We start from the raw sequence: 12,556 nt of genomic DNA, 5'->3' as shown, positions 1-12,556 counted from the left end.
TGGTCGATAGTACATATGTACCTCTGTGACATGCTATGAGCACAGGTTCTGTAGTTACCAGCGTGCCTGTATGTCGACTAGTTTCCTAATTTAATATACTATAATATAATTATAGCCAAAACTAACAGGCCTGCTTGATTAACACAGGCTTTATTGATCTAGCCCAATTCGGCTAATACACCCATCAAAGTTTGAATAATCTAATAAGCTATTAGGTTTTATATTAGGATTTTTGCTAGGAACTGCATTTTTGGGGCAGTTGCTCTATCAAGTGATTTAACCAGGAGTAATAGATGGTAGTGTGAGGCTGAATTAAAAGACAACTGAAAGGGCAGAAAACATTGAAAAATAAATGGGCACAAGCAGGTAGGTGGCTCCCCCAATTACCTGCCCTTGCACATCCTTACGTCCCATCCAATTTGCCAGACCACTACTCACGTATTTCGGTCTGTGCTGCAGACTGACGGGAAGTAGACCGTTGGTAGAGCAGCTGCAAAGACAGGGTCAACATGAGTAAAGGCCACACGAGCAACATCGGGTCATGAGAGGGGGCACCAGCTCAATACAGTGGAACTGCGATTATACGACTTTGAGGGGACCACGCAAGACCGTCATATAATCGGGGCATCGTATAATAACAAAACTAAGAATCGAGGCAGTGACACTAAGTCTTGCCCCCCCCAAGAAAAGAACGGTACATACCGCCTGAATAAGCCCGCGGCACGAACCTCCACTGCTCCAAGGAAGGTAGATTAAATTATTTTAAGAAAGTACCGTATTTATTTGACTGTAAGGCAAGGTCTTTTTCACGAGTTTCGTTGCTTGAACTCAAATCTCACGTTACATTCGAGTAGCAGCAAAATTGAACATTTTAGAACAAATATCCCAAATCCTGCAATTTTTAGTGTTACCTTGGCAACCTGTAACCTTACATCTCAATCCAATACATAGACAAGTCGACCGAAGTCAGAACTTCTTTTTGTTTGGAATAGACGCTGTTTTTGCTGTGCTTCTGACTGGTTATGATACTGCAATAACCTACGGGCTTTTGTGGTTCGACTCCGTTCATTCGAGATGTTTTGGTGACCTAGCGCATTCAGTATGACGGCCGCTTCTAGAGATGAGAAATTTTAATGGCCGAGGAGCTAGACGTCAACGATTTGCAGATGGCAGGACCAGCGGCAGACCCTCTTTAAATGCATGGCCAGTCGGAAAGGCTCTGTGAAACTAAAGTGGCCTCGTACTGACCCTGAACAAGCTCGACGGCATGGAAGATGACTTGATTCTCAGGAGATAACTCTTGGAGATAGTTTCGCTTTCATGAGACTCTGCTTGTCCCGGCACCGAACCCCTCTAAGTATATGGCCGAAAGCTCTCTTGGTGCTGATAGCGAGCTTAGGACAGCACCAAAACACTTTTTGGAGACGCTTTCAGTGCCCAAGAAAAATTTAGCAAAAGTGAAACTATCTACGAAAGTGATCGCCCGACAATACCGCCCAAGGAAAGCTTCGTCGCCTCTTCAGACGACGATGACGAGTGAAGAGAACTAGTTTCCGAATTGCGATTCCTTGAATAAAGGTACCATTCCTTTTTCCGTTCATCTCGCATTACATACGTGGTTTTATTCTTTTTAATTGCGCATGACTGGAAAGTTGCGCCTCGCGTTACAATTGCAGTAGCGTTACATTCGGGTAAATACGGTATTGCACACCCATTATCAGCTGGCAGCAGTGTGCTCACGTGCCAGCCTGTCTGCTTAGGGCTTTCTTATTTCTCTCTCTCAGTCGGTACCAGAGTACGAGGCGGGGTCGGCGTAAAAGTGCGTCGTATAATCGAGGTTTTTAATACATTATTACTATGGGGGTTTTGCCGGGACCAAACCAATTCGTCGTAAAATGCAGGTCATCGCATGATTGGGGGACATATAATCGAGGTTCCACTGTATCTATAAGGAAAGAAAAAGACAAGCAGAATACACAAGTTGTGTTGCATTTTTACAAGAATGTTAAGTGCTGATTTATACTACTTTGATTGTACAGGTTGCTGTTTTTTCTGCTATTACTTTGGATCATGATTGGGTTAACAGTGTGTGTCAATAAGTGCGCTTAAATAAGTAAATAAATCTGGGTGACTGGACATGATAATATACTACCAGCACCAGCTGTCAAATGTAGAGAGATACGAGACTTCTATAACAGATTTGAGTGAGAGCAAGAAGTTTATGAAGTAACACTACATTACATCATTTTAGGAATGGTTAATAGAACAGTGACACAAAACATTTGTATTTCTTTCTCTTTTTAGGGGACATCTGTCGGCAGACCCCACTGTACATTCCCAGCAGATATGCTTTGACAGGACCAAGGTGGTAGAGCATATCTTGATTACTCGAAAAACATTAAACTAAATTCTGGGGTTTTACGTGCGTAAATGATGATTCGATAATGAGGCATGCTGTAGTGAGGAACTCCGAAATAATTTTCACCACCCGAGGTTGTTTAAGACGCAACCAATGCACGTTACACAATAATTTTTTGCATTCCACTCCTATTAGAATGTGGCCACCGCGGCTGGGATTGAACTCGCGACCTCGAGCTCGGCAGTGCGATGCCATAGCCACAGAGCTATATACATGGCTGGTTGTCTTGGTTAGTTAGGCTTCACTGCTCAAGTAACACATATGGGAAAACTGACACAGAAGCATGCGCACATTTTGCGTTCATTTCATGCTACTCGAGATGTACGATTCAGGCAATGAAAGCATTAAGCTATGGATCTCTGAAGGCACAGTCCCTGGTTAAGAGTTTAATAAGCCTCCAAAGCAAGCTAAATATTTACACACAGCGAAAGGAAGCGCGAATACATTATGTAGCATCACTCACGTTGTTCCATGAGGACTCCAGCCCGGACTGAGCATCCACCCAAGTCAACTATAACAACACGCTGCAACAAAATGAGAAAAAGTGGTGTGGATTATAAGCAGAGAGAATTAAGGATTAGCTATACACAAGTGACTTGCACTGAAGCGCTTAAAGATGTGAAGCAAAGGTTTCAAAGGTTTTATTTGATGTCTGACCAAATTGTGGTTCTGCTTTTCAAATCACACGAACTAGAGCACTGCGAGGGTCTAACCATAATTTGTCTAATCTGATGAGTAAAAAAATAAATAAATTCACTGAAAATGAGTTTCACAATGCTAACAGCAAAAGGAGTCAAAGAAACAAAAGCAAACTGTTCTGTCATGGAATGGCAGACTAGCCCACTGTTCAGAGGCAACAACAATCCTTGCAATCAAAGCCTCACCAACATACCTATAACGGGCATGTTACACTCACTGTGTACTCTCTATACTCATCAAGTCCGTGTCCACACTCGTTTATGCATTCAACATACACATTACATGCACGCTCAGCATGTGTACACTTAATTTATGCACTCATTCTGTACACACTTGTTATATACGCACACACACATGCATACACTTGTTGCACGACTTGTTATGTACACACCTGCTACGTATAGACTTGTTATCTACACGATCATCGAATTACACGTGCCTTATGCAGGCACTCGTTACGTGTACACTTGGTTAATGTGCAACAACCAACCTTGTTGCAGGGCAGAGGCCTCTCGACGGGCTGCACAAAGCTGCGCTGGGGATCCTGCTGGCAGTGTGACTGCAGGGCCTCCAGCCACGCACGGCACTCGGACTCTGAGGAGCACTTGACCGCCACATAGTGACCCTTCTGCACACAGACCCACACCACACTTTCTCTTCAGTTCAGATCTTTATTTGGTCGGGAGCTCCATAACTAAAGGCAAATAAGAACGCACATTGCATATACAAACAAGAAACACAAGTACAGTCGCCTCCTGTTGATTCAACCTCGGTTAATTCGACTTTTCTCTTAATTTGAGCGCACTAGGAAGTCCCAGTGAGTAATCATGGATTGCCATGGAAGAAAAGCTCATTTAGTTCGAATGACAAAGCATGCCGCTATGTTTAATTCGACCCCCCACTGCACCCCCTCGCGCACACGTCGGTCACTAAAAGCTTGAAAACACAAGGAATGTAGCAGACGGCACTAGTGCTTCCCTAGGCGACGACAGCAACTTGTCCTGCTGTGATGATGACCACTTGCACTGTGCCTCGGGCGACTGCCCTTTTGACGCGTACATGTCAGCGCCAACATGTGCTGCACTGTGTGGGCCACTGACCGAGGAAGACGTGCATACATAGTTATTGTAATAATGTATTTTAATGTAGTCTCTAGACGAGGGCAGACTATGTCAACAACAACAACAACAACAACAACAACAACAACAAAAGATTTGAATTAAATCATTTTGCTGCAGTTTGTTAATTTGACCTTTTGCATAATTAGACCAAATTTTGCGGTCCTGCAAGGGTTAAATAATGGGAGTCGACCTTACAGCACCTTGGGCATAGCATGACAAAGCCTCAAATATTCACGTGGTATCCTTCTGCAGAAGAAACACTCGCAAAACAAGTGCTCCGAAAAAAATAAATAACAAATTTGGCGGACATGTGCGACCTTACAGAATCGCAACCAGCGAAGCTGTTAGCGACCAGCTTATTCATTGCCAGCAATTTTCAGCACGCTGTGACATTTGGTTTTTCAGATAGCTGTGTGTATGTGAGTGCCATGAGTCTGTGTTTATGTGTCTCTCATATGAGTTTATGCTTGCACATCTGCATCCTTGTTTTCAAGAGCTTCTAGCCGAAAGAATAGCATTGCTGCAAAATGGATGTTCATTTTATTGAATGACTGCATGCATGCTACCACGTAGTTTCAAACAGCATAGTAGATTTTACTTCCAAAGCACAGCAAAAGAAAAATGATTAGACCATGCTTCTGTGACATATGCAAGCATTTCAAAACCACAGCATGTTCAAATTTTCAAAGGAAATACAAATGTCTTATAAATCCAGGCACAATTCTTCACAGAATGGTTGTCGAAATAGTTCAGGTTCATTGTAAGTTCATGAATATTTCAATGTAATGTTTCTCTGCTTTAATAAAATGTGGTAAGGCAAAGTGCCACATCTAAGTAAACAAAAATTGTCTAAAAGTCCCGCTCTTGTGATGTGTACAAAGCATCAAGACTAATACATTATCAACACAAAACCAAATAAGAAAACAATACTGAAGCCAGGACTCTATAGACTACACTACAGTAGCATGTCAAATCCCACAGGCATTAAATGTTTCTGTTTACTTGTGGGGCTTAGTAGAGCTAAAATAAAGAGCTTTTCCTTTAAATCAAACTTCTTGTTTGTTTACAGTAACACCTCGATATAACAAACAAGGATACAATAAATTATTGCATATAATAAAGTAAATCAAAAGTTTCTCGTCAATGTAAGCATGTAACAAATATGTGCTTGTAATGAATATAGAATACAATGAAGGTACTTTTGTGTCGGATCCAACTTGGTTATAACAAGGCTCAACTGTACTTATTTACTTTTGTTTATGCAGTTGACTACTTAGCCTAGGGGGCCCTGTTGTTGGCCAGTGAAAGGTGCTTATCTCGATGAAATAAGCCAGGAGGCACTGGTAATGTTGAAGAGATGCTATCTCTTGCCGAAGGCACTGATATTTTACTTGTCAGCAGCGCCGCATATCACATTTTCTGAACACCGACAGTGAGGCACGAGTCTGCAGTTTGATGACAAGTGATGACATACATTTGACATCAGGGGTGGGGCAAGCAGGTAATATAGGGAAGTTGGCCATTACCCTCGCCCTCCCTTTAGAGCGGCCCCTGCCTGACATACACCTTTGATCAGTGTTGACGGTGAGAACCACAAGGTTTATCGGATGATCTGATTAGTGTCACAGCTAGACTCATTACTAAACACGAGTACTTGCATAAGGCACATGTACATCTAAAGACATCCAATGTGCTGAATTGTGTTTCCTTAAGTATTCTTAAGAGCCAATGACACTCATTTACTTCTGGATTTTTCTTTTTAATATCTGTGGGTTGTGTTTTATGCTTGCATTCTGTTTATCTACTGTACATTAGACTTCTGTTAATTCGACTCTGGTTAATTTGATCCCGACCGATGGCCCCAGCAAGCATACATGCATTTCTGTGGGCCCAAGCTTTCATTATTTCAAACCTACTGTTGCCCTTCACCAGGTAATTCGAATTTGACCAGTCAGCATGAATGCACCTAATCCCTATGGTAGCCCCACTAGTGAACCCTTTAGTGTCAGCACCTGTCTCACCAGAGCTTAGGGGACAGTGAACGAGTTTAACAGACGACATCTCCCACCGAAAATGCCTATTTTTGGCCCGACATAGGAAGCGTTTCAAGTAATAAAGATATCGTGCAGTGTCTGATTATGGCATGGTATTATGTTATTTACCCGATGCTAACTATCATGCATTATTTCTCCCCCCCACCCCCCTCCCCAAAAAAAGAAAAAACAAAAACCACGTTCGCAGCATTTGTTTACTTTGCAGCATAAAACGGCTGCATTGCAGCAAAGCAGAAGCTAAAAAACGCCATGCGGCTAAGCTGACTTAAGGAAATTGGCCATCACTGTACAACACATATTAGACCCTTGCCCATTTTTATTGCTAGAAAATTAGGTACGCATTAGATTTCTACTTTGTTTAGGAGCTTTGATGTCATTTCCCCGTTAGTTGTTTACTTTGGACCGATAGAAAGGGGGCACTCTTTTGATTCAGGGTCGTGATAGAACAGGGCTTGCCCCGTCGTGCTAGAGCACTGTTATACAAGTTAAGGGTTGGGTCTGTGTTGGTGCGCGAACGCCTATATCGACAAGGACGTGTGGACAGCCCATCGTGTACGTTTTGTGACTCCTGTGAGACACTTGAACATCTAGTTTTAGAGTGTCCTGCATTCGTTGCGCAGCGCACATTACTAATTAAGGAGTATAGACTTATGGGGCTGTAATGTGCGACCCCTGACGATTGCCTTTTTCCAAGGGGGAGCGCTGCAAGACGTGATAAACCTTGTTGTTGGGCTAGTTGGTACATTCTTCATACAATGATAGGACGCAACACATCAAGGAAAAAATACAGGTGAAAGGAAAGAGCGGCTCTTTCCTTTCACCTGTATTCTTTCCTTGATGTGTTGCGTCCTATTGTTGTATGAAGAATGCAAGACGTGACCAGGCCCATCGAGCCCTGCTAAGTTTTCTGAAGGACACTGACTTGGCCTCTCGTTTATAGACGTTATTTGTATTTTGTTTTGTTTTGTTCTGTCTGTGTCTCCGTCATTTCTTTATTTCCTCTTTTCTTTTCTCATATTTCTCATATTCCCTCCTCCTATAGGAGTAGGCAGGCGTTGTGCCCCTCTCGGTGGCAGTTGTCAGCTTGCTCCCTCCTTAATCCCTTTGTGTCCTTGTGTGTATATGTGTACAAATCAAATAATAATGAATAATAATAATAATAGAACAGGGCAATTACTGCCAAATGAATCGTGGTGTGATTTGAAGTTTTTTCTGCATCTTGTTTAATTCGCACCACTGGATAATTCGATCCAGTTCATTGGACCCGTCAGGGTCGAATTAATGGAAGTCAACTGTATAACATATATTGGTGCTTGCTGTGCTAGACCTTTGAAAGTGGATATATCCCCCCTTAGTTTCGAAATTTTTATCATGAGTATGACTTGTTGCCCACTCCTGCTGCAGGCTTTATGTTAAAGCCAGCAGTCACCCGTGCAAAAAAAAAAAAAAAACTATAGATATATATATATATATATATTAGTTCAAAAAATATAAGCACATAGAAAAAACATATAACAGGACTTTACTGACGTTTCGGCCGGGGTCCGGTATATATATATAAATCAATAGATAAATAACTAAGTAAATAAATAAATAAATTCATTCATGATTGTACATTTGCCCAGCAGGGCATTATTACAGAGGGGTTCTTCAGAAATACCGCATCTACTTGCCTAATAAAAAAACTTTTTTTCCCAATTTTTTTTTTCTGCGGCCACCTCTAAAAAAGCAGCAGTTTCGCCCGAAAGGCAAACCATCGATTACGATAGCAAATGCTTAGACAGCTATATGAAGTGGGGACTGTAGTTTTCCATATATAGTTTCAAACATTCGCTAACTGTGTAGGTTATCAAGCATGGTGTCAGCGCGCACACGCAAACACGAACACATCACATTCGATGATTGTGGACACTCGCTGTAAAAACGCTGGCGTGAGCAAGCGCGGCAGCAACAGCAAACGAAGTAACCTTCGTACTGTGTATTGTTTCAACGCAAACTAAGCGATGAAAACAGAGCATGCACGAAGGTATAAGTGGCCGTTGCACCTAGACTCAGCCCCCAACACAGATCGCTTTTAAGATAGGGTGCGCGCGGCCGCACAGGAAGGCTTACCAGGAAGGCAGGAAAATGTACCAGGAAGGATTACCTTGTCATCGATGCCAATCATGTGGTTCTCAAGGGTGTCAACCTGACCACCGAGAAGTTGCATCTTCACCAGTGGCTTCGTTGACTTCTCGTTCTGGTGACAAAGAGAGAGACAGAGAGAGAGAGAAAAGTCAGATTTGACTGCACATCAGCTTGCAGAGAGAAAATGCAGACCATGGAACAAAGATGTATGAAAATATGCAGGTTAAATTTATACCCCTACTACAAAATACAGTCGACTTCAGTTTATTCGGCCCTGAAGGGACAGACGAAATTGGTCCAATTATCAGGCGGACCGAATTAAATGAGATAAAAAATACATCAAAACATACAGCTGATTCGTTTGGCAGTATTTGCCTTGACATGCGAACATGAATTTAATGAGCACCCACTTTTCACGAGTTAAAAGTAGAAATTGATGTGCTCCCGATTTTTCAGCACGAAATGCCTCTGATTCTGGCAGCAAGAAAATTACGCAACCAGCAAAATTTACCTTCACATAATAGAAAATTATTTACCTAATGTTTATTCGTTAGCACTCTTAGACAGCAGTTTATCGCAGTCTATGAAAAACCACATGCCGTCCATCGTACGGTCCCCAGCACATTTGATATTCTGCGTTCATCAAATTATTCCACAACAATCGCAAAGGGCCTAGACAAACCACTTCGCTAGTTTGTCCTGTGATGCATACAGTTGTCTGGAACGTGAAGAACATGTGACGCAACTTGTTGCTGCTAGCCAAATATGTAACCTACCTTTTCTTTTGAATGTTCTTTCTAATCAAAACTGAAAGTGGTGCATTGTAGTCGTCATGCTATGCGATAACTTGTTCTGTCCTGTGGGTTAGGCTGGCTCTTGATGATAGGCTGATGGGAATGCTGCAAACTTGGTTTTGTTTTTGTATCGGACTGCATTGCCCAAGCATTATTTGGACAGAAAGGAATATCTTGACAATTTTCTTGGACAGAAAGGCGCACATTAGAATTGGGTTAATCCTGTAATAACTCATTGTAGGCCACTGTTTTTGCTTTAAAATCTTCCTGGGGCAGGCCAAAAATACGTGTTTTAAACGAGAGATGACGTGTGTTCGACACATTCACAGTAGCCTAAGCATCCCCAATACAGACAGACACGCTGCCACTATTGGCCTCGCCACTGTGATCACCATTGGAGTCGGGCGCGTGTGTGATGACCATCCAAGTTCGAATATCCAGAGAAGGCTAATTTCGGGATTGAAATAACGGACATTTGGTCTCATAGAAATGTACGGGCGCCGACCAGGCCCTTCGGTCAGGATCAAATTAACCTATAAATCGAACTAACCGGACTCAAACTTATGGAATGCTACTGTATCTGAAAGGAGATCACCACAGGACGGAAGTTCGATGATGTTGCTTGAATGGCGATTACCGGCATGTAGCATTTATAGGCAGAATAAGACGTGGTAGGAAGAAGCTGTCATCAGTGATTACGTATTTACTGCCTCTTGCTATAAAACCACACTGTAACATCCTCAATTATATGCAGCTGTCTCTCTGAATGGGTCCCAGAATGCCAAATTAATAACAAAGAAAGAGAGCAAATTAACAGATAGGCAGAAACGCTGGCCCACACTATAGCCTGCTACTTTGCACTGGGAAAGAAAAAGAAAGGTAGTTATGAGTGATAATGATGAATACAGTCAACGTCTGATTTTTCGGACTCCCTAGGGCCACTAAAACGTCAGAAAAATCTGGCAGCACGAAAAAAAAAAAAAAAAAAACGAATGTATGCCTTTTACTGCCCCCAAGGGCTCAAATCGCCACAGGCACGCCCGAAATGGCTTTGAAGGCCTGCGAGTACATTTATTAGGCGTATTGGTGCTCGTACTGTGATAGGAAACTGCAGGTGCAAGCGCATACAATTTAGGAACACATACTGCGTCCCGTGACAATTGCCCTTTCCCACTATTGCATGGTATGCTTCACTGCAATACTTCGCGTATGCTTCGCTGCATACCACTACTATAGAGGCGAAACTGACTTTCAGGAATCAGCATTATGCAACGCGCCGTGCTTTCCAAGCTCCCAATACATTGGCAAGGATTACAAAGGCGGAGTCGGTCTGTAATCCTCTATGTGAGCCATTGCTCACATCGGCAAATTGTTTCAATAAAAAACACGACACCGAACAGAAAGAACCTTGGTAGGAACGTCGAAGTAGCTAGGTCTAGCATTGCCGCGGTGGTGGCTACAGCTGTGGTGGTTTTTTGCATTCAAAATTTCAGATGTTCTTATACATCGACTCTATGCAGTAAGTGACGGTGCCGCGAAGGCATCCGAATTATCGGGCATGTCTGAAAATTTGGGGATCAAGAAAATCTGTTGTTGACTGTACAAGGAAGTGTATTCACCACGACTCAGAATTGCGAAAGCCATGTGTCCACTGTGGTGTCTTGTAAAAAGCCCAGAGCTGCCCTTATAATACCAATTTGCATTTTGTGGTCAGCCATAGACATGCGCAAGTGAACAGACATGGGCCTCGATTTTGTAGCAATGTCTTTCCAGTACTTTTTGCATTCGTGAATGGTCAAGCGAAGCTCTGCCCTGGGTGGAGTGTCGAACGTGGCCACTCACGACAGCGAGAAGCACCGAAAGGCATTAGCACCGAAACCGGCATCGCTACAATATAGTCTTGCGTGCATGCAAAACAAAGACCAGATGTGTGTGAGTGTTTCACGCACCAGACAGTGGAAATTGCTTTCGTGTTGCATTCGCTTGTTCTACGTACACCTCTCATCAATTGCAGTGACAATGGTCCGAATTGTAAATAAAGAAGAAACCTTGCATGGCAAGTCACAGTGGTAAGGGAAGACGTACCTCGAGGCAGGAGAGCATGCCGTCCTGTAGCCGCATGTATCGCCGCCTCCAGGGATTCCAGTAGGTGGCCTTCTTGCGGTTTGAAGGCATCACGTCCAGGTATCCCTCGCGGTTGATGCATGCCCCGCAGTCCCGTGAACCCTGGGTGATAGGCATGCTGTTTATTTAGTCACCTTGACTCAGCGCTGCATTTGTTTCACCTGTTCATTACGAGCAGTTTCTGCAAAAGTGGCCTATATATAAATACTCATTTATTTTATTAACCTAAACAAGTGCATACAAAAAGAAAAGGCCATAATATATTTCTGAGAATGTCTGTTTCAGAAGAAGCCTAGAAAAAATCTAGAAAAAAATGAACGCAAGGTTGGCTCACTCGCAGTACTATTGGAAACCAGTTCTCAACAGAAGCAGAATCGCCAGACCATAAGGCCATCTTGGGAAACTGGCTGGCAACACAAATCCATGCTGCCTCCAGATTTCGGTATATTCGTTGGTATAGTATACACATATACTTTTTGTACCAGCACCTTCCGTGACACACACAAAAACAAAAGAAGAGAGAAAGAATAAAAAACATGCAGTGAAGCTCAACAAACTATCCACGTTAAAAGAGAACTTGTATTTTGAGGTGTTACTTTAGATGAGCCCAGCTTGTCTTTGGTAGGAACGGTACAAACTTCAACAATGTGCCTGTCTTGTCCTCAGTAGGGATAGGGTTAATTTCCACTGCACCCATTCAAGCTATGAGCACCTTGTTTACACGTATATAATGCAATCATCTTCTAATGTGATGGTGCATGTTTGACACTTTGAGAAAAAAAGAGAAATTAGTAATTTAACACTAATCAATTATGTGGTATGCAACCATAAATGTTCTACCGCAGCGCTATGAATGATCCACTACACTCAAGCATACCTGGATTTGATGCTGGAATTTTTAACTGCTGCGCCGAACGAATGTGGAACGTGGCAGAAAGCGATATTCTTGGTGCACAACAGTCGTTTTTTTTGGTTTCAAAGACAAATCTAGTTCGTTATATCCACTGGCAGAACAATTTTACTTCGTTAAATCGAGGTTTTAAATACATGGATCTCTGTGGGGATTTCATACGGAATTGCATTTACTTTGTTATATCTATTCATTTGTTATATCTAGTCTCATAAGGAGGTTTAAGTGTGTATCATCTTATAACAGTGTTAGAAAAAAGAATGCAGGTAACTGTACAAGGAAACAAAGAAAGGCAGGCTCTCCGCATG

General features: G+C 42.5%; 1 protein-coding gene across 4 annotated transcripts in view; it reads right to left on the bottom strand.

Annotated features, from left to right (window-relative positions):
- The window catches only part of LOC119466567 (uncharacterized), a 293,541-nt gene that overhangs the window by 32,060 nt on the left and 248,925 nt on the right, over positions 1-12,556 (bottom strand). For all 4 annotated transcript variants that reach the window (XM_037727091.2, XM_049657419.1, XM_049657420.1 and 1 more), the window contains 5 exons: positions 11,300-11,440; positions 8,440-8,532; positions 3,609-3,746; positions 2,883-2,943; positions 439-490 (listed from right to left, as the gene is read on the bottom strand). In XM_037727091.2, the coding sequence (XP_037583019.1) occupies positions 439-490; positions 2,883-2,943; positions 3,609-3,746; positions 8,440-8,532; positions 11,300-11,440 (485 nt within the window). The remainder of the gene's footprint in view (positions 1-438; positions 491-2,882; positions 2,944-3,608; positions 3,747-8,439; positions 8,533-11,299; positions 11,441-12,556) is intronic.

Source organism: Dermacentor silvarum, chromosome 10 (assembly GCF_013339745.2).
Source record: "Dermacentor silvarum isolate Dsil-2018 chromosome 10, BIME_Dsil_1.4, whole genome shotgun sequence".
Lineage (NCBI taxonomy): Eukaryota > Metazoa > Arthropoda > Arachnida > Ixodida > Ixodidae > Dermacentor > Dermacentor silvarum.
The sequence above is the reverse complement of the archived record's forward strand: the minus strand, read 5'-3'. Positions and strand labels throughout refer to the sequence as shown.